Genomic DNA, 23,347 nt, shown 5'->3' with positions numbered 1-23,347 from the left:
TACAATTCTCTCCCAAGGAGTTCAGTCACAAGTTTAGTTAACACATTGTTTTTTTTTAAGGAGCGTCATCAGCATGGAAGCATGTCCTCTGGAATGGTGACGTAAATAGGAAGTTCACAGCGTTATCTCTCATAAATGTAAACAAACTTGTTTGGCTGAATGAAAAGTAGGACTGTGTGGATTTGTAGGCTCTAAAGTTTTGCGTTGTTTTGTTTTTGAATGCAGTTATATAACAAAAAAAAAATCTACATTTGTAAGTTGCACTTTCACAATAAAGAGATTGCACTTACAGTACTTGTATGAGGTGAATTGAAAAATACTGTTTCTTTTGTTTACAAATATTTGCACTGTAAAAATGATAATCAAAAGTAATATAAAGTGAGCAGTGTACACTTTTATTCTGTGTTGTAATTGAAATCAATATATTTGAAAATGTAGAAAAAATCCAAAAATATTTAATAAATTTAAATTGGTAGTCTGTTGTTTAACAGTGCGATTTAAAACTGCGATTAATTGTGATTAATTTTTTGAGTTAATCGCTTGCGTTAACTGCGATTATTTGACAGCCCTACTTTAGATACAATTTGTTTCACGATATGTAAGTGTCCTGTTAGTCTCTTGTTTGTGCTCACACTAGTTGATCTCTCCTGGTTTTTGGGGTGGCTCTAGGTTGGAATAAGAATACAAAAGTTGCCTTTTAATGTTGAAACACAAAATAAAGCTTTAGGTAACCCAAGGCTTGTATTGTCTCTTAGCCTGGACGAGGTCAGTTGAACATTGTATGTTAACACAGCGTTTTCCCTGTGTAGGCATGATTTCAGGTGAAGTGTGGTACTCCACCTGTCCTGGACTTATTGTGCCATACCTCCTAACATTTCCACTGGCTAAAGTAGGATGGGTCTTGCCCTGAGAATCAGGGGAGGGGTTGTAGAGAGAGAGAGAGAGCGCCCACCCTGCAGTGGAGCGGGCTGTCTGGGCTTGGCTTCAGGTGCTGGAACCTGACCCCAGCACACGGGGTGGCATTGCAACTTAAGGATGGAGCGGCTGGGCCAAATCTCAGTGATGTTGTGACCCTATGCAGCAGGAGCCAGGTTGATCTCAGCTCCCCACTTCAAACATTGCAGCGAAGCTGCATGGGACAAGAGCCACTTGAACCAGGAATGAGGAGTTGGGGGGGGGGGACACGGGTCAAAGCTGGACACTCCCAGGACTGTTTAGAGGTATGTTCTGCTCTTGCCTCGTCTTTACTGTGGTATGACAATTACAGCCTCAAGTCAGCCTTAACTCTGAAATTCTTGGCTCTTCTTGTTGTCATTGCTTTAACACTCCTGCTTATTAAAAGAAATTAAAGCTATGGAAGATTCAAAATACTATATGAACTAGAAGCTCACCATGCACTCCTATTAAAAAAATCAAATCAACTTGAGCATATTCATTGCTGATGATCAAAATTTGTATTTGGCATCTGTGCAATCTGACAACAACCGAAGAGATTCGATTCAAGTGGACTCAAACTCTTGTCCCTTTTTTTAGCTGTCAGCAAATGGTGCTCGGTTACAGTATATTAAAGGGACACTGTTAGACTAGAGGACCTTGCGGCCCCTTCTAACTCTGATTCTGTGATGATTCAAAATTTCTGGAAACTTTTTAAAAAATCTGATTTCTGATCTCTCCTGCTGAACTGTATGTCTTGAGAACCTACTTCTAAAAAAAAATCCCCCAAAAACTTCTAAGGGTTTTTTCTTCTTACCTGTTTCTAAGGCACTTCCAGCAAAGGAGAAGCTCACTGTACAGCAGGGAGAGAGTGAAACTAATTATATGCAAAAGTGCTGTCAAATGCACAAAGTAAAACCAAAGAGATTCACTAATGTTACTGTAGGAGGCACAGCATCTTCAGATGAATGTTGACAGAGTCCCTCCTTAAAACGGGAACTGTAGCCTTAACTAAAGCAATACAAATGTTAATGATCGAGATTTTATAAACCTGCTGTCCTGAGACTGAGCTGAAAATCTGGTAAACCTAAAGTACCTCTTAACACTGGGATAAACTATAAGCAGCAATTATTTATTTTTTAAACACGTCTGCTTGGAACACGATTTTGCTTTTGTTGCCCCTCCTGACATGGATACTTCCTTAGGCTCAGTTCTGCAAACCTGCCATTTGGGGATCCTCCCCACCCCACCCCATTGTTTGCAGTGGCAATTAAACGGGGAGAGGGGAGACCTTCTGTCATGCTGCTTGGTGTGGAAAACAGCTAAGAGTGCCAATCTCTTGTCAGACTGCCAAAAATAGGACAGGTACCTCAAACTGGTGGTACATTCTAGCATAAGATTTCACCAAGCCAATAACAAATGTGTGCTTCCAAAATACTGTACTGGTTATTATGAAGCCATAGACAGTCCCCTTCAGCCCCTCTAGCCTCTTATTTGTACTGCCCAGACAAACCAGACTTCTGTGATAAATGATTATTAAAACCAAGAATCACATATATTCGGTTCTTCCAGTTCCAAAGAGCCAGACACACTCCCCAGATCAAAATATACTTCAGATCTTAGCCAAAAACCATGCTGGTAGCCAGTTCTAGCCAGTAACTACAAGCTAAAGGAAGCGGGCATTCACCCATGAAAGCTTATGCTCCAATACTTCTGTTAGTCTTAAAGGTGCCACAGGACCCTCTGTTGCTTTTTACAGATTCAGACTAATACGGCTACCCCTCTGAAGCTAAAGGAAGACCGTTATTAAGAGGTTAAAATGAATCCTATACATTACAGTGGATTTCAGAATTTGTAGATCAGGATAATAACAGTGATGTTAAATCTGCCAGTTTGTAATAAGTCTCTCTGGTTCATCAAAAGATTGGAGTCCAAGTTCAAATGACAGTTTAGATGTCGTGTTTTCCATGGAGCTCTCAGAGCGTCCCAAGTAATTACTTGGAGCTCTCCATCCAATGGCTCAGACTTTCCCTGTTAAAGTTCAGCAGACCAGAGATGGCAAGATCAAGCCCACGGTTTTTCTTTTATAGCTGAAACAGGCTGCCAAGCGTTTTGAGCACAGCATGTGTCCGGATTCCTCATTGTTGAGTCCAGAAGGACCCACCCTTTGAAGTTAACATTCTATTTCCTATGCATACAAAGATAATCCAGCTGCACTGATTTACAAAAGGCAATTGCTGATCGTTCATAACAGGGATAGATAAGCTGGAGACAATGTAGGTAATATTCATTAGATTCATGCAGTATATACACATCTTTGATCTTAAGATTAATTAGAGCTACAGGATATAGACAGAGGAAAACCTATGCACAGCCTCTTCCTTGATCTCTTATCAACACAAATGAATGGGCCTAGCCCTTTTAACATCTCTTTGATGCCCACACACACATGTGAATTGTCCTGATTGAGAGGCATTGCAATTGTAATGCGCCTTTAAGAGTCACACACAGGTTACTTGACCGGCTGGTTTTAACCTACTGTGGTTTGCTAGTGCCACACCTTCTTTGATGGGGTAGGATGTTAATGGGGTCAGGCAGGCTCTCACTGTCTGCTAATGTGATGAAATCCTGTATAGTTAAACCACAAGTAGTTACAAAATGGCTCTGAGCCAAATTCTGCCCTGTTGTCCTAGTGTAACTCCTACTGGAAATTACCGGTGTTGGTTCATTTGGGTTTAATTATCTGAGTATTTTATAGAAAATTACCACAGTGAGGAGAAAATGGTAGACATTTAAAGTGATCAGAATGGGTTAGAAAACAGATGACGATGTATCTTCACCACCTCAAGAAATCCACTGAGCCTCTCCATGTGTCACCCTCCCCCCACCCCCAATTCTGCCCTATCCTCCTGCGCAGCAGAGCTGTGTGAGATGTAGAAAGCCCTTGACACCACCTGCAGCTGGTCCCTCTCTTAAAGAAACAGCATGTCTTGCAGCACTCTGAAATCTTCATGCCCCCGCCCCTGGCAAAACTGCAGCCCCTCTGCTTCTCTCTCCAGGGAAGAAGTCTGGCACCACGTGCCTGGCCCAAAACTCTTCCCTGGATGAGCCAGATTTCAAACCCTGTTAATAAATACATAATCTGAAAGAGCTAAGCAACCCTTTTTCCTCCTGCTGGAGCCAGAAGGGCAACAAACCAAAGGCAGATCAATATTGGTTGGACCAGTTGAGCTGTGGGGCGGGGAAGTTCCTTCACCAACAGATAAAACCCCTTGTAGGCTGCATTTATAGTCTTCATAGTGTAGACATACTGTCAAGGCTGCTTCCCCACTCTGAACTTTAGGGTACAAATGTGGGGGCCTGCATGAAAACTTCTAAGCTTAACTACCAGCTTAGATCTGGTCCGCTGCCACCATTCCCAAAGCTTATTCCCTTCCCTGGGAAGCCTTGAGAAACTCTTCACCAATTCCCTGGTGAATACAGATCCAAACCCCTTGGATCTTAAAACAAGGAGAAATTAACCATCCCCCCTCCTTCCTCCCACCAACTTCTGGTGGATCAAGATCCAACCCCCTTGGATCTAAAAACAAGGAAAAATCAATCAGGTTCTTAAAAAGAAGGCTTTTAATTAAAGAAAAAAGGTAAAAATCATCTCTATAAAATCAGTATGGAAAATAACTTTACAGGGTAATCAAACTTAAAGAGCTCAGAGGACCCCCCCCCCCCCCTAGCCTCAGGTTCAAAGTACAGCAAACAGAGATAAACACTCTAGTAAAAGGTACATTTACAAGTTGAGAAAACAAAGTAAAACTAACACGCCTTACCTGGCTGTTTACTTACAAGTTTGAAATATGAGAGACTTGTTTAGAAAGATGTGGAGAACCTGGATTGATATCTGGTCCCTCTCAGTCCCAAGAGCGACTCCCAAACAAAGAGCACAAACAAAAGCCTCCCCCCCCCCCCCCCCAAGATTTGAAAGTATCTTGTCCCCTTATTGGTCCTTTGGGTCAGGTGTCAGCCAGGTTACCTGAGCTTCTTAACCCTTTACAGGTAAAAGGATTTTGGAGTCTCTGGTCAGGAGGGATTTTATAGAGTACTGTACACAGGAGAACTGTTACACCCTTCCCTTTATAGTTATGACACATACCCTGAGGGTTTACCTGCAACTGTGTCAGTGTAGTGCTGTAGTGTAGATACTTGTACAGCAACAGGAGGGGTTTTTAATCCACCCCCTCGAGAGGTGGTAGTTAGATCGACAGAGGAATTCTTCTATCAACCTAGTGGTATTTATACCAGGGTTTAGATCGGCTTAAGTACATCTTTCAAGGTGTGAGGTTTTTCACACTCCTGAGCTACGTAGCTAGGTTGGCCTAAGCAGGAGGTTTCCCAATCTGTAGCAAGAGCCCCCCCCCCTCTTTTTTTTCCCCCTCCCCTGTATTGGGGAGGGGGAGAAGCATTTTATGCAATCCTTTATTTACTGTCAGAACAATTGTTTGATGTACGATATTTGGCATGTCAGCTGAAGCATCCTTGTCAACTTCTGAACACAAGTAATTGCTCCTTTATAAAATATTATGTGTTTTGTACAAATCCTTGGCCATAAATTATTTAGCAGGGGAAATGTAAATATGCTAGACTGAGCGTACAAGTTTCCAGGAAGCTGGAGACTGCACCAAAAATGATGCAGTGTAATTTGCTCTTCCACTGGTATCCTTTTTGCAGCGTCATGTTTGTTGGGTTTTTAAATATTTCTCCTTGGCTGATTTCCCAGAATAGGTAGCAGAGCAAGTAACAAAATAGTACAGCAAAGTGATGTATTTCCCCAGCTGTTGGATTAAAATACATAGGTTTTATTAGTCTCAATCCCAGTAGTCCTTTCAGTGTTTAATTAAATCTTCAGTGTAATAACTGAACTCCCAAACTTGATTTCTGAAACAGACCCCTGGAGGGGGTTTTCAACCTGTGGTCTGCAAACCCCTGGCGGTCTGAAGACCATGTCTAAGGGGTCCACAAAAGGTGGTTGTTACCGTAAAACAGTGGCTTTCAACCTGTGGTCTGCAGACCCTTGGAGGTCTGCAAACTATCACTAAGATTTCCAAAGAGGTCCGCACCTCCATTTGAAATTTTTTAGGGATCAGCAAATTGAAAAAGGTTGACTTTTTATTCTGAAGTAATTTTGACGTAGATTTATTTATCAAACTTCTACATTTTGTAACGATTTGAAAGTTGTCCTCTAGAACTCTGCACATATCGCATGATGCCCTGTGGTGGGGTATGGTGTTGCAACAGCCTTCCCTACTGATATTCTTTCAGTTCTAATTGGATTTTTTTATTCCGTTGGCACCTTTTATGTGAAATCTATAGGAGACTTGGGGCACTCGCCTGCACTTGAAGAGTGAAAACTGGGGCAGCCAACTAGGGGTGGGTAGAGGAAGAAATCCTGGACACAAAGTGAAAATAGCTATTGAAGAATGATTCACAATCCCAGTTTAGCCAGAATCAAATCCTAGTTTGCTGCATGGCAGGTCAGTGCCTTAAAAACTTGAACATCAGCCCAAAGAACTGGGATGTGGAATTGAACCTATGCCCCATATGCCGTTGAACTGGATTACAGCAAGACATAGGATGTGAATAACGATATAAGACGTAACATTTCTCCTCCCTTTAAAAACAAAAAATTATTTCATCTTCACAATGCATTTGAGACTATCTGAAAATCAATATCTTAATGAAATGCCTCTAACATAGTAGATTATGGGGTTAAAACACTAATATAGTGGCATATGTAAACAAAACCATATTATCTAGCAGGAGTCTTATTCTATAGTATGAAAAACCTAATAACATAATCCAGTTATAAAACACTCTAGTGTGGCGATCTGCCTGTCTTGCATATGAATGAATGTAAATCTCTGGCCCAATTGCTGATCAGTTTGTAAACTTCTCCATCCCTATGTTTGGGGCTCACCTGTATCGTAGCACAATTTCCTCAGCATCTGCTATGGTCCCCCAGTAGAGAGGCGTTCAGTTTGTTTAAAACTTCAGTTATAGCTGTACTTCAGAAACTACACCTGCACGTCTGTGTCAGCAGAGCTATGTTGGCATCTTCCTATAGAGCGTAGACACAGTGTATGCTGACAGAAGAGTTTTACTGTCAGTGTAGGAGCACCACCCCCCCAAAGTTTGCTGTGCTGATGGAATCCCTCTTCTCTCAAGCTAGCTGTAATCCCTTCAAGGACAGGAAGTAGTGCTTACACTGTGCTGTTCAGATAGACTAAATGTAAGGTGCTATAAGCATCAAAATGACTATAGTCCGCTCCTTGTTGCATCCAGGCATCGGCTAAATCCTACATCTTCAAAATCCATTCTCTCCTCTGCATCCCCTTCTGCTAAATCCATAGCCACACTGGCCACTTCTCCCTTGAATACTAGAACTTTATCCTGGTTTATCCCACCTCTCCGGTCTACCCAACGTTGTTGGGGACAGCTGGGCTGTTCTCAGTACTGTACAAGAAGCAGGAAGTTACCTTGGCTGACTCTCCAATGTTAACCAAATACTGGTTGGTGAAGGGATAGATCTTATATAGGGCTCACTGTTACTTTTTATTATTAATAATCTTGCATATTTCTCTCTTTCAGGTACTTGTGTTTCTTGGCACCACTGGTGCTCAGCCGAAGCTGACTTCTGAACAGAATGCCATAAGCCTCTCCTCTGGAAAATATCACCACCTAGACCGTGCCACTAACAAAGAGCTGATCTGTGACAGATGTCCAGCGGGAACTTATGTGTCTAAGCACTGTACAAAGACAACCTTAAGAGAGTGTAGCCCTTGTGCAGATGGGACTTTTACTAGGCATGAAAATGGTATAGAGAGATGCCACGTCTGTCGAAAACCTTGCGAACTGCCAATGGTGGAGAAAACACACTGTACTGCCTTGACTGACCGCGAGTGCACTTGCCCCTCTGGTACCTTTCAGTTTAATGATACCTGCGTCCCTCATTCAGTCTGCCCAGTTGGCTGGGGCGTGCGAAAGAAAGGAACGGAGACTGAAGATGTTAGATGTAAACCATGCCCTCGTGGTACCTTTTCTGATGTGCCTTCCAGTGTGATAAGATGCAAAACATTCACTAACTGCTTTAGGAAGAATATGGTGGTGATAAAGACAGGAACTAAGGAAAGCGATAACATCTGTGGGTTCTCGTCATCTCTTCCTAACACAGTTATGTCTTCACTGAGCCCAGAAGAGGATGATGTAAACTATGAAGTTCTGTCTACCACTTTTCTTCCCGAAGGTAGATTTTTCCCACTAAAAAGATAGCTGTAATTTAAGCCTGTTATGTTGCTGCAGTGAAGCAAAAATCCAGCTATTTCAGTTGGGGGGACCGAATTGCAAAACTCTAGGCTCCTTGATGCTGTTAAAAGGGCACTTGCTCTTGCACCATTGATGGGCTCAAACTACACTGCTGCTCTTTAAGGCTGTAACACAGTTTGGGAACACACTTAAAAAGCAGTTCACTCCCATCTGTACTAAACCAACATGCTAGAACAGAGAGGACCTTGTTCCAACAGTGGTTTCTGCAGGAGAGTTGGAAGCTTGAAACTGTAACACCCTAGAAACTATCTCATTTCCAGTAGTATTTTTATATGTACCGTGATGGCCTATCTTAAGATGAGCTGTTTGGGCATTAAGTCTGGCGTGAAACATCCTTATATTAAATCTTTTTATTTATTTATTTATTTATTTAAGGTTTCCACAAGCCATTGCTGGCAGGGAAAATGCACATTTTATATCACTCTACTTGCTTTAACATGATCAACAATACAAAATGCCCCCAAGCTCTATCAAATAGTTAAAATCTTACCGCGTTATAAGTGAAACCGTGTTATATCGAACTTGCTTTGATCTGCCGGAGTGCGCAGCCCCGCCCCTCCCCCCTCCCCCCCGGAGCGCTGCTTTACCGCGTTATATCCGAATTTGTGTTATATCGGGTCGCGTTATATCGGGGTAGAGGTGTATATTCAAAAGAATTCCTCAGTGACTTAGCAGAGGAAAGCTGAGCAATATACAAAAAAACTCAACTCCGAGTGCGTTTAGCTGAGACTTTTCAGAAGTGATTATTTTGAGGGTGTCAGTGGTTGGGCTGCTCAATTTGAGATGCCTTAAAGGGACCTGATATTTAGAGGGTAGGTGCTCAGTGCTACCTGAAAGTTAGGCCTCGTTAACAGCTCTGAAATTGGACATTCTCATATTGACGCACCCCAAATTGCTCGTCACACTCAAACCTTGTCCATTATGTTTAAATTTTCTCTCCGGTTGAATCCTTAATAATTACGAAGGTTTTAATTTGTAGCTCTCAAATGTGGACAAGATTCATATCCAGTTTGCAGACAAACTGAGGCAGAGTTTAAATGACTACAAAAAGTTACAGCCAGTTACTGGCAGGACTGGGAATAGAAACAATTTCAGGAATACTAGCCTTGTGAGTACTCTACAGTCCCTGCTATGCTAGTCTTTGCTCTTCTTTTACAAGGCTTTTTATTCATAAAATTGACTAAAACTCTAGGGCTACCACTAATGCATAAATCTATTCATGATATAAAAATAACTGAGAGATGAGTAAGGAAAATACACCTAAAAGGAACATACCCAATTTAAAAGTCATACTTTGTGGACAAGGAACCTCAAGCCTCATAAGAACAACTAGGCTCCTGAAATGGATAATTTTCCTGCAGCTACTTATGATGTTTTACTTTCTGCATTTCTCTTACCAAAATCAGTTAAGTCGGTTTCAGTTTAATTTTAACTACTGCAATATTTGGGTTACAAACGTTATGGGAGAACGCATTAGTGGTTTAGAAGCTTTCCTGTTGACCTTAAACTCTCTAAAAGCTGCATGGTTTCGTTTCTAAAAAACAGTCTAAAACTTGGGCTGAATATAAATTGACAACATCCCTCTCATCACCCAGCAGTCTTTAATGAGGAGTTGCCACAAATCCAATGTCTAACAAAGTAAGCCAAAGTAATTCGAGATAAGGTGAGCGGACTGGTGTGTAAGACACAAACTTTGTGGTGTTCTTATTTCTTATGTAGTTAAAACTGAATCTCAATGTCCTAGACAAGTAGAAGCCCCTCAAAGTCTGTGTTTTTGCACTTTGAAAGGAAGCATGCTATGACTATTCCAATTGTGGGGTTTTTGTGTGGCTTAAGATTTAAAAAAAGAAACAACCCCTCCTCACACCCCCCCCCCCCATGGTCCTCAATTTCTCTGTTGTTCACAGGTGTCAACACTTCAGTTTCCAGCTTTGCTGCCTCTCATAGACCAAATGTGTACAACGGCACGATCGACCCAACAGACATTTACAATGAAACCTCAGATAATGAGACGGATGGTGTCAACGTGACCATCTCAAACTCCAGGGCTACCAATCACCAGCAAAATTTTTACCACAAACACAGCCAGTCAGTTCCGAAACTGCAGCCAGCATTGGAGATGACAAGCGGTGAAAAATCGAGCATCCCCTATGTGCCCCCCAAGAGAGGACCGCCACGCCAGAACGCCCACAAGCATTTTGATATAAATGAACACTTACCGTGGATGATCGTCCTGTTCCTGCTGCTAGTTCTCGTGGTTATAGTTGTGTGCAGCATTCGGAAAAGCTCACGGACTCTGAAGAAGGGTCCTCGGCAAGATCCCAGTGCCATTGTGGAAAAGGCTGCTCTGAAAAAATCCGTTACTCCAACCCAGAACAGAGAGAAGTGGATCTACTACTGCAATGGGCATGGTGAGTAATAGCAACCGAGAAATTAACTGCAGGTGGAATGCAGCAGTTATACAGGGAATAAATTGTGTCCCTTGCTTTCTCCATTAATTACCTGCAGAACTCCTCAAGGCATCTTCCATGTTAAAAATGTTGGTTGCAGATGCCATTGATCTGCAACCATCATGTTTAGTGAGTCAGTCATAAGTTTCTACCCTACTGTGTCCATCAACAGCAAGCCAAATCTTCACATTCCTGATCCTCACTAAATATTCCTCCATAGGTTACACATTTCCCTCCAGCTTCTTCCCCCTCTGTTGTCTGCTTCCCTTCCATTTTCTCCACTCGCTCTTCTGTTTCTCCAGAAATGGAGGTAGAGGAAACGTCTTCTGTGTCACTCATCCTTTGACCGCTTCTGAGTATGGCTTCCTGACTTGCTTTACAGAAGCAGCTGCCTCCTTCTCCAACTCACCTGGTACGGCATTGAAGTCGGGAGAGGTTTCCTAAATTGCTTGGCTGCCTAAACCGCGGCAATAGGAGCATGAGGGATTTTGCTGCCTGTCTTGATCTATCACCTCCCCTCCCTCTGTATATGGGCGGAGAAGGAATATAGGATCTCGAAGGCAGGGAAGCAGCCTCATAGGCTATGACAGCTACTTTCCTGCCTTTGAGATCCTATATTTAGAGCCCTGCACAGATTCAAAATTTGTAGCTGCATCCGATCCGTGGATTTGCAGGACTCCACTCATGTGCTTGTATTCAAATGCTAGAAGTTTAAATACTAAGATGAGTGAATTTGAGTGCCTGGTATTAAATGAAGATATTGATATAACAGGCATCACAGAAACGTGGTGGAATGAGCTGGGGACGGGCCGAGCATGCTGGGAGGGAAGAGGGGGACTCTAGCTCACTCAACCCCTGTTCCCTTCAGGTCCCGTTAAATACAGCCACCATTATGTTACTTGAAATCAGACAGCTAAATGGCTGATAGAGGGGAAGGGAGCAGATATATTCTTTATTTGTAACACCATCACTCTATTCATAAATTTTGCCAGTGTTAAATGCCCCATCACTTTTGATCATCTGCTGTGCCTGGGAAGAAGCATCAGTTATTCTACTAAAGGCCTGGTAAAAGAGAAGGTTAATGATGAAACTATAGAAACTCTCAGCTGGACCAGGACTGAAAAATAATTTTTCCAAGTTCACATAACCAATCCTTTCCACATATCAGATTTGGGTGTCTGGCCAAGGTTTTTTTTGGATCCAGTATAAGGTTTTTCTAAAACGAACTCGTGATTGTCTGTCCCTCAATGATCAGCTGCTGATCTGCCATTAAAACACCAGAAGCTGAAAAGTAGCCGCCTATCTCTCCTTATTTTATTTGATATTTCAAGAGTAACAGCAGGTGCATCCCATGTTGCATCTTGTAGGGAAGCATAGACAGTATTTTAGGAGGAGTGCATGAGGTGAGGCCCAAGTGACAATGATAAATGCCTTCACTGGCACCTCAAAGTAACAAGCCAGAGGTATGGGTCTTCCATTTCTTGTAAACAGCACTGAGTGGCAGAAGAGTGAGGCAGAGAGCTTTTGTTGTCATTTTCAGCCTCAGGATGGGCGTGACAGTAGATCACCGCACCTCAAGGTTAGGTAAGGTTAAAGTCTGTCTGGCTAACAATTGCTTTTCACTAATTTATAAACCTAGGTTGTCCCAGACAATAAGATTGTTTTAATAATTTGAATTGTGTTGAGCGTTGTGATGGTCTAAGTCTTGTGTAGCTATGTTGTGTTTTACAAACCTACAATTTTGCTTTGTAAAATTCAGTGCAGAACTTGACATTTGCAAGATCTGGACCACACAAGATATGCGTCACTTCTCTATTTTTGTTGAGGGTTTTGCAAGCTATGCTGTTTTTGGAGTGGTGGATGATGGGGATTGATGTACTTGCAAAGATTAAAGGAATATTGTGGGGAAAAAATCAAAATAGATCAATATCTAGACTGCACCAAGAGAGTCTAGATACTATATACACAGTCTTTAGCGGCAGATCTTAAAACCAGTTATACAAAGTTAAATCCAATTCTCTGCACAAGGGAAGAAAGATTGCCTTCTGATTATGGAACAAGACAGACCTAGGAGCCCAGGTTCTGTTTCCTGTCTGATCTTGGGCCAACTGCTTAATCATACCTCAGTTTGTTTAACTATAGCGCTTCCCCACCTCACGGGAGTATTGAGACTTCAGTGCTATGGAGAAACTGCCATAGTAGGTTTTATAAATAAGGATAAATTAGATCTGCAACACTCCAACTCAGAGGCTTCATTAAAATGGTAAGAAAAGAGTTGTATAAGATTCAGTAGCTTTGTTAGCAGCTGTCTTTTTAAAAATCCTTTAATCCAATTACTGCAGGGTGCTTTTTCCAGCACTTAGACAATGAAGTGTTCTTTAAAGTCTTTATCCTTACAAGTCCCTTCAGAGTTAAATACTCTCCATTTTAGGGAACAGATACAAGGAGACAAGCAGATGGTTTTGTTTGCCCAAGGCCTGGCAGCTGGTTAGTATCCGAGCGAGGCCTAGAAAGAACTCTGCTATTCCCGGCTCCCGGTTCTGTGCTCAGATCGTTAGATCAGTGTTTCCCAAACTTTTTACTAAGGTGACACTCCAACTGCATTTTGTGTGTTTTTGCAACCCACAATTATATGTATGCTCTGTCCACCCCGGCATCGCAACCCTAATCCTGGCCTGGTGCGGAGGGGGAGGCCCTTGGAGGGAGGGGATTGGAAAGTTAGCCCACCCCACAGCAGTAGCTCGTGTCCCAGAAGGCTGGGCCTGGGCTCTCCACTCTGGGTCTTGTGACCAGCCACACAAGGTTGCAGTGCCACTCAGGTTTGGCCCAGCTGCCCCACAGTCGTAACAGTGTGTGATCTGGTATATTGGTATTCCATATTTTTAATTACTATCTCATGTGAACCACTATCAAGTATAAATGCTTTCTTAATTGCCAGCCCTGCAAACTCAAGCTGGAATCGGAAAGTCGAGCTGGGTTCTTCCTGGTGTAGCACAAACCAGGAATAACGTTTCTGTAGTTCAGACTTGGATAGAGTTTCCTTTGATATAGTGAGCCAGAACAGCATCCTGCTTGCTTGTTCATCGCTGTGCTGGCTTGACAGTGCTTTGGCGTAAAATCTGTTCCCCATGTAAGCAGGCTGGAAAGGGATCCGGTCTGAGTAAGTGCCTTTTCTCCATAGTTGCCTAATCAGATCACACCTGTGCTTTAAACGTTCCTTTCTTGTATCACTCTTCAAAATGTTGATAAATATAACTGCTATTGTCAGTGCATGTCAACATGCCTAATTAAAAGTGCACTTTGCACAGGGATTCTTTTACCATTGTAGATTTGTCATTGGCTTTTAAAAGTCAAATATTCTGCACTAGGTAAAATCAGGGCATATTATGCCTTTTTTGCCATCAAAGTAAAATTGCTTTTATTGTCTCTTCAAAATACACTCTTCTTCCTGAGTCTGAAAGTATTCTGTGAAAGAGGAAGTCATTCCGATCCCTTAGACTTGGGCCTGGGTTTAACAGAGAGGCAGCAAGTGCATAAACTCAATCCAGCAATAGAGTTTGCTGTATACATCCCCACAGGCTTATGTGGTGCCTTACCAGGATGACACAGGTACAGGCCCTGCTTGGAGGAGCTTAGTCCAGATACAAATGTAAAATTCAGGTAACAGTATATTAAGAGGACTAATTAGGTTGCTATTGGAAACGCTACTATGAATAGTTAGCATCTTAGCTGTAAACATTAGTTATTCATACTAATGCTTTGGTTTCAAGCCATGCCAGTGTGACACTTGTCACTGAGCTTACCCGACAGGTTGGTCATCTGAATTAATAGAATTACAAGGCTCAATTCTGGCTGTTGACTCAGTCACATTGATTTCTGTGGCTACTCATGTGAGTAAGTGGGATTTGGCCACTGAACAAGTGCCAGTGCACATATTTAAAGCCGTAATCTTTTCTTGCAGTTACCATACGTTTTGTTGGTGGGGTATTAAAGGGACCCAATGAATCACAAACTGTATGGGAGGTATCTGGAATTTTTTTTTTTTTTTTTGAGTGACCTGATAGTCTCATGTACAAGAGCGAGGTTATACTCTTCAGAGAGCTGCTGACAGACAGTCTGGAGCACCTCACTAAAGGGCATAGACACACATGGCAAAATATAGCCCTTGAAGTTATGTCTGTGAAGGAACAGCCTTCGTGGATACATGTAAATCTCAATGTGTCTCTGGCAGGCAGTATCTGAGAACAGGGATTAATGTCTGTCTACCTGCCAAAATAGACGAGAGAAACGGAGAGCTGCTTTGAAAGCAGTTGCTACTCTGGCAACTGCAACTTAATGATCTGCAGATGTCTCTCTGGTCTGCTAAGCTTTGGCTGTCTTTCTTTAAACTAGATGAGTAATGAAATCATAGCTCTATGAAATCCTGGGTTCTCTACATTCTGGTTCTCCTACTTGTGCTTTAGCTCAGTGGGTCTCAACCTTTTTTAATGGCGGCCCCTTTCACATCACAAGCCTCTGAGTGCGACCCCTCCCCCCCTGCCATATAAATTAAACACGCTTTTTAATATATTTAACACCATTATACATGCTGTAGGCAAGTGGGGTTTGGGGTGGAGGTTGACCGCTCATGGACCCCCCCCATGTAATGACCTCACAACCCCCTAAAGGGTCCTGACCCCCAGTTTGCTTTAGCTGAAGTGTCCCTTGACTTGTGCTTGTAAAATTTTTCATTTCCTGCTTGGATAGTATTGCCTGGCTTGTGGTCATTGAAAGTACCTCAACCTTGCACTAACCATGCAGGAATTGTACTCTTGTTTCCATTTTAGGAAATTGGACTTTGCCTATTTATAGAGGCACCTCTTCAGCTGTAAATGCTGTGCATCAAGAGAACATCCCTCAGTCTTCATCTGACACTAGTGGTGTGTCCGTACTGCCGTTGGAACATCTCCCCCAGCCGGGGTGGTAGACACACGCTAGCTTTGTGTGAGCTAGCGTGCTAAAGATAGCAGTGTGTATGTCGCCGCACAGGCTAGCTGCCCAAGTACAAGTCTGCCAAACCCTTCCCCTCGTCCCCTCTTCCTCACGTCCATACTTAGCTGGCTAATCTATACCATAACATCCACATTGCTATTTTTAGCATGGTAGTTTAGGCATGTGTCTACCTGGGCTGGGGGGCACGCTCCCATCAGCAGGGTAGACATACTGTAGGTGTCTGGCATCTCAGCAGTTATATAGCAAGCAGTACAGCCTCTTGTCTCTTGGGTAATCTTACACCACTTGCTAGCAGTTATCCTTTACTCTGTTGCCTGGCCTCATTTCCTTAATTAACCGTACACTATAGTCTAAACACAGAGCCCTTGGATCTTACCAGATGTGTTCCAGATACAGTGGTCAATCGCTCTGCTTTTATTATGCTTTCCTCCCCATGACTGTTACAATTTCAATCTCTTCAGGGCAGGGAAGAAGTCAGTTCAGTGCCATTAAGTGTGTGTGTTTTTGTGGGAATACTGTTGTACACATTTTACCAGTAAACCTCCTACATCAACAGGGTTGACTTTGAAAAGGTTAGTTTGAAACAGTGGACTACATTTAATGTTGAAACGAGGAAAGCAAAAGGTCCTCTTTCCCCAAAAGCCTTGCATCTTCTACCTTGTGGCCCAAGTTACATGAAGGTTTCTAGCAGCCTGCTAGCTTACTGGGGGCGGAATAGTGACATGGAACTTGCAAACACAGAAACAAGCAAGTATGTGTTTCATGCATCCAAATAATATCAGTGCACTGCACTGTCATGTTCTTGACCTTAAAACACTTCTGTTGTCTGTTGCATTAGGGCATGCGTTTTTGCATTATTTGCTAACTTTCCATACAGACTACGCTAAATCCACCTTTACGTGAATGGCTGAAGAATAATATAACCATAGATGGAGTTGCCCTTTGAAAGTATAGCTGTAGTTTACAAAATGACAGTCTCCTTTCCTTCCTTAGTGGACTAAATAGTTGGATATGTAACCTCCTTCCAAACTGGTTCCTTAATGATGTGGTTTATGTATATTTTAGGGCAATCCTGAATTCAGGAGCACAGTATCTAGTTAAATTGGATGTGGATGGGCTGTATTTAAAGGTGGGGAGGGATCTCTTTTTTTCTTAAATGTAAATTTACTGAATACCACATCCATACACTTAAGCTTTCCTTTGCCACATCCATTGCTTGAACTGCATAGCCTCTAAATGCTGAAGGGAACATACAGGAGTTGCTTCTTAGTTTTCCTCTGGGATTCAGATGAGGAAAGTGCAAACAGAAGAAAAAAGTTGGCAGTTTTCTTTGGAGTAAGATTAAACCTAATCAGGAAGACATGGGGTTGGTTCCATATGTCATGGAATCCTTGTTCTCAAGCACTGTTATATTGGTATGTCTCAAGACTGGTTCTTAGTTACTTACCAGGTCCTGCTGTGCAACACATCTGTCTGTACTGCAGTATGTGCAGATCCCTTTGCCACTGAGCACTGACAGATTCTTCTAATCATCTGGTTTCAGAAGGAACAGCCCCAAGTTTTGGCTGACAATGGGGTGACTTAACATGGTCAGCATCCATGTATTGTATGCTTAGTGTGAGCTCACATCTTTATTTTAAAAAATCCAGCCCCACCCATTGGAGGCATCCTCTCTAAAGGGTTAGCCATGCCAGCCGGTAGCAGGACAATCAGCTAGCTCCTCTAGAGAGGGTGTGCCTTACTTTGATTTGCCACATCATGGTAAGCTAATAGCTGTGGGCTAGAGAGGGGGATGTTATACCTGGAGTCTGGTAGATCTGAGAGGAATCTTGCCTCCCACACAAATTGAAACAGGGCAGGAGGTGACAGGCAAGTGGAGAGAGGAGTTTAATTTCTCTTGTAGAGGTGGGATTGTCCATTTGGTAGCTACTGCTAAGTTAGGCCAAAATTTCCCCCCAAGCTTTTTTCCTTTCATCCAGAGTGGTGGTCTTGGGGTGACTTGTTGGTGTGATGGGGGAGTTTAAAGCCCAGGCCTGGCAGTGTCCCTCTGTGTTCTCTGTATAGGTTCATACTGCATTTGCTGTTGGCATGTTTGAACTCCTGAGTTACCAGTCCATAGCCCAGAATTACAGTGAAGATTAATTCTGTGCAAGCTGTAAAAATGCCGTAAGGTGCCTGTACTGTCTGGGTGGATATGCACTTCCTTCTGCACCAAAGAAAACCAGCTGGATGACTAGATAAGTCAGTCCTATACACTAAATGATGTGCACTACACAGGGTTTTTTCAGAGAAAAGCGTAGCGGAAGCATAATTCTTAAGTATTCACTGACAGTGGTGGATAATGTGGTGAGGGAGGGTCAGGGATGGTGAACAGTAGCTGCTATATAATGAAATGCAGTAACAGCCCCACTGATTTTTGCACTCTTACGTGTCCTGGGGTACAATGAATGCTAACCACACAATGATTGACTGTACACTTTCCTTGACTGGTCATAAGGGGAGTTATTACTTCCCATCTTGCACATGGGAATTGTTCAGTATCTTAAATGAGTCCCTTTACCATCTTACAAGGCTTTTTTGGTTGAAAAGAGAAATTCCTTCAGTGGCTTTGTGAATTAATATTGCTCTCAGGCAGCACATCATTAATCTATATGAGGGTTTAATAGCAAAACTTTCTTCCAAAGTAAAATCTGCTGTTGGCACACAGCCATCTGCACCGTCTGGCTCCAAATCCTGTTCACCTGTAACTTCCCCCCGGTTTGTCCTTTGAGAACTGAAACTTCTTTGGCGGGGGGTGGGGGGGGAGCGGAGTGGAGAGACCTGAGCTCAAAAGCCAAACTAGTTCAAATGTGAAAATTCCACCTCAACAGTTTTGTTTGTTTTTTGTTCTTGGAGTGTAAAAATGTTTGGGATTTTCAGTTCCCCTGTTAAAACACACATGCTGTCTGTGATGCCCTGGGAAGTGGCTTGGATTTGACACATTATGGCTTGGTGTGAATGTAAGTTCTCGATGTGCTGTCAAAGTTAAACACCGTGTTTTAAATAAGTGCTCAGGCTTGCAACTGTGTTCCATGCGAGTCCCTGGGATATTTGGGGGTGGTGGGGAGGAAAGGTGTAGGTGAAGGAATAGAGTGCCTATTGGGGAAAACCAGATGCTGTAACCTGGCAGTCCAGTCAAAAGTGGACTGAATAATGGACTTCATTCTGAGGAAAAGGCAGATGTAGGCCTGTCTGTTGAAAGAAGTGCCCGTGGCGAGACTAAGGTCACAGGAACAGTTCAGCCCTGAACAGTGTGAAAAGAACATTAAAAACACCAAAATCCTGTCTCCACAGGAATGGAAAAACAAAGCCCTGCTGTGCGTAGACTGTCTGCTGACTCTTGTAAGGCGTTCTTATAATACTGAATGCAATGCTTAGCTATGTAGAAGTAAACATTTCATACTTCCTACAGTGGATGTCAATGGGTGCATGTACGTAAAGACAATAGACAAATGATCTCGTATTACTCCAGCTCTTTCCAAAAAGAAAGTGCCTGAGCCCTGGTCTACACTACAGACTTATGTCTCTATAACTCTAGCTTTGTCTATACTGCGCTTTCGTTGGTAAAACTCTTGTCGTTCAGGGGTGTGAAAAAAACACACCCTTGACTGACAAAAGTTTTACCGACGAAAAGCGCCAGTGTGGACAGCGCTTTGTTGGTGAGAGACGCTCTACTGCCGACAAAGCTTCCGCCTCTCATTGGGGGTAGATTTATTTGATCAGTGAGAGAGCTTTCTCCTGCCAACAAAGAGCGGCTACACTGCGCACCTTTTAGTGGCATGGCTGTGTCACTAAAAGATGCGCAGTGTAGACATAGCCTGTGTCACTCAGGGGTTAGTCTGTATCCACACCCCTGAACTGCATAGTTCTACTGCCGGGGTCCAGGTTTCGGGCTGCCTGGCGGGGTTCTGGGTCAGGGCTGCCCAGCCCTGCACCCTGGGCTCTGCTTCTTGCCCCCACTCTGTGAAGTGGTCTCTGGGCAAGGGGTTCTGGGCATAGAGGTCTTGGGGGAGGGCGCTGTGGTTCTCAAACTGCAATCTAGTAACACATTATGGACCGCATATGCAGCCCACAATGATAAATAAGTAGAGAACCACTGTTCTACATTAAATGCTACAGTGGTGTAGCTGGCCGTGAGCATGAACAATCAACAAAGTGTGCTGTTAACTTCCAACCTGAAAAACCAGACTTATGGGAGACGGATAAGAGTTGTCCAAGAATAAATCAAGAGAGTCATTAAAACACAAAGACATTCTGCAGACTTGCTTGATGATCAATTAAGTATGTTTCAGCAATGGAATGAGTAACTGTTGCATTGAAACAAAATACAAGTTTAATTTAAGGAGAACGCTGAGCACTCTAGAGTAAGGTAAGACTTGCAAAGATGTCTGGAGCAGTTGGAAAAACTTCCAGTTCACTATTCAAAGGTAAACAAACAAAGGAAAGACAGGTCAACCCTGTGAGACAGTGCTTACAGGAAAGCTACCCAAAGGGGAGTGCTGCTTTAGACAGAATGTAGAATCACCAAAACCAGGCACTGGATGGCTGGAGAATAACTTGAAGTTGTGCCATAAATCTCACAACTCTCCTTGGATGAGCACTGTAAGAATCTCTTTTCAACTCTGCATCATTCTATAGTGTCTTTTAATTAAATACGTTTGCAAGGTTATTGTTGCTGTGTTGGTCTCAGGATATTAGAGAAAGAAGGTGAGTGAGATTTCAGAGTAGCAGCCATGTTAGTCTGTATCCGCAAAAAGAACAGGAGTACTTGTGGCACCTTAGAGACTAACAAATTTAGTTGAACATAAGCTTTCGTGGGCTACAGCCCACTACATCAGATGTATAGAATGGAACATACAGTAAGAAGATCTATTTACATACAGAGAACATGAAAAAGTGGAAGTAGCCATACCAAGTGTAAGAGGCTAATTAATTAAGATGAGCTATTATCAGCAGGAGGGAAAAAAAACTTTTGTATTGATAATCAAGATGGCCCATTTTAGACAGTTGACAAGAAGGTGTGAGGATACTTAACATGGGTAAATAGATTCAATATGTGTAATGACCCAGCCATGGGATTATCACTACAAAAGTTTTTTTTTTCTCCTGTTGATAATAGCTCATCTTAATTAATTAGCTTCTTACAGTTGGTATGACTACTTCCACTTTTTCATGTTCTCTGTATGTAAATAGATCTTCTTACTGTATATTCCATTCTATACATCTGATGTAGTGGGCTGTAGCCCACGAAAGCTTATGTTCAACTAAATTTGTTAGTCTCTAAGGTGCCACAAGTACCCCTGTTTTTTTTGTGGGTGAAGTAATATCTTTTATTGGATCAGCTCCAATTCAGTCACAACGATGAAATACTAATTTAACTGCTTTGCTTGAAAAGCCCCATTTTGTGGGGTTCGGGTCATCCCACATCCCAACGCTGAAATACCTTGTGATTATCTGGTATTTTTCATTGCAAAACTCCGCTCCATTTTTAGTGGACGATCCAGTTCTAAATCCCTTTGACCCCTTAGAAAAATAACCTGTGTGCTTCTCCAGAGGCTGCAAAAGGTTGTGGATCTGACAATGTTTAGAGATAACACTTCAAGTTTAGTTTCCAGGTCTGAACCCAAGACTAGTGGGGTATTTTGCGTGGCCTTGGGTTTCACAATAAGGGTCATGCAGCTCCAGTTCCAATCTCTTCCTATGAGAGTGAAACTAAACTAATAGGGCCCATAAAAGATGGATTGATTGGGGTGACATGCCCTGGTATCTGCCACAGAATAAAGGGCCAGTACAGGGCTCAATTGCCTCTTCCTCTCACCTCATTGTGAAGAAGATAGCAGCAAGGGGGAAGCTCAGAAGCACTGGGTCTGGCTTGGGATAAGGAGTGGGATGGAAGTGATGAAATCCTAAATAAACTATTAGCAAACACGTAGCTGGTTTAGCCTTAGGTAAGAGTTAAAACCCGTGGCCAGCCTAATTGCGTCAGTGCTAAATAGTGTGCGTCAAAGTTCTTATTACAAATCTCGAAAGTGCTTAGCACCCTCCATTCCATTACATTCAGTGGGTGCTGCGGGTGCCTGGCATCCCTGTAGAGTATTAAATCTAGTGTTACCCAGTTTGAAAACTGGGACAGTGATTGTAAGATAGTGAAAGGACCTGATGAATGTTGTTCCTGATGGTCATACCTAGACGGACATGCTAGTGTAGCAACTAATTCTTTAGAAAACGGTGCATGCAGGGTTAGCCACTAGAATTCTACTTTCAATTATGTCTTTAGTATGTAACCACTGTATGGAACTCTTTACTATCCAAAAACCTGAGTGAACATTTGAATGAGCAGTTCTAATAATATCACTGACTGCGTGATCTTATTAAAACAGGAAGCTATAACCCTCTATGCTTAGTGCTAATTTTGTATGTTTTCTGGAAATAAGATGGTACGATTTAGGCTTATTATGAGCATTAACAACTTTTTTAAAAAAAAACAAGTGAATTAAGTTGCACTAAATGGCTCAAATAATATTTATCTCAACTTGGCAGCATGCACCAGTAACTTGTTATGTAATAGTTTTAATCTTATTTTTCAGAACAGTGGGCGTGATGGTCTTCTGGCTGACTGAAGCCAAATTAGTACTTTCTGTCTGTCTTTTCCGTGTTTGTTCACACAATATAGTGCGTGTGGGCGATCTAAGATTTCAAAACGTACTTTTAATCACGTGTCTAAGCCTTTGGGTATAGCATAAGGCTGAAATTTCACAACTCACTCTTCAGTGGAACAATTGTTCCTAAAGGGTTTATACACCATTAAACCCTGCACAGGGTGTTGTAGCCTAATCTGAGAGGTTAATGACCTCTCCAGAGGATACAAGCATGCATAGCTTATAGAACTACTAATATAGCACTAGCAAACTGTGTGAATAAGCTTACTAAACTTGTCAACATCAGTATGAATGTACAAAATGTTCTATGTAGCAAAGTCTTGTTCAAGCACACAATAGCTAAAAGCATAGCTTTGTGTAAACTGGTACCAGCTGAGATCTGCCCCACACCTCATCGTGTGAGGAAAATGAGGTTTGAAGTTGCTATATCTGGTTAGGCACAGGTAGCCCAGAATAGAGTACTGCCTTAACGTGTGAACCCCTATAGCTAATACTCCAGGACAATAAAATGTCAATTATGTTTCATTACTTGTATGGATGACTCCCTTTTACAGCAGCAGGCTGTTAGCAAAGCTTCCACCAAGTTTAATGTTGGTTGCAGTTGGGGGACTTATTCCTCATTCTGTGGAACTCTGAGTACTTGTCTACAGCTGGTACAGCTAGAACAAACAGTCTGAGGTCATCTTAAATTTTTATATGGCCCTCATTACCATAGTATCTGAGCACCATATCTTCTAGTTAGTTTCCTCTCTCCTCATCTTGTGTGGCTTAGGGAAATGCTATTATCCCCGTTTTGCAAGTGACTTGTCCAGGGTCATCCAGGAAGTCCATATTCGAGCAGGAACTTGAACCTACCTCTCCTGAGTCCTAGGCTAGTGCTATAACCGCTAGCTGATCCTT

The 23,347-nt window shown here is 42.5% G+C and overlaps 1 protein-coding gene across 2 annotated transcripts in view; it reads left to right on the top strand.

The window, feature by feature from the left end:
* The window catches only part of TNFRSF21 (TNF receptor superfamily member 21), a 67,162-nt gene that overhangs the window by 11,431 nt on the left and 32,384 nt on the right, over positions 1 to 23,347 (top strand). For both annotated transcript variants that reach the window (XM_005297361.5, XM_065587561.1), the window contains exons 2-3: positions 7,573 to 8,227; positions 10,215 to 10,718. In XM_005297361.5, coding sequence (XP_005297418.2) covers positions 7,573 to 8,227; positions 10,215 to 10,718 — 1,159 coding nt within the window. The remainder of the gene's footprint in view (positions 1 to 7,572; positions 8,228 to 10,214; positions 10,719 to 23,347) is intronic.

The sequence above is a fragment of the Chrysemys picta genome, chromosome 3 (genome assembly GCF_011386835.1).
Source record: "Chrysemys picta bellii isolate R12L10 chromosome 3, ASM1138683v2, whole genome shotgun sequence".
Classification (NCBI taxonomy): domain Eukaryota; kingdom Metazoa; phylum Chordata; order Testudines; family Emydidae; genus Chrysemys; species Chrysemys picta.
This window is presented reverse-complemented; position numbering and strand designations above follow the sequence as displayed.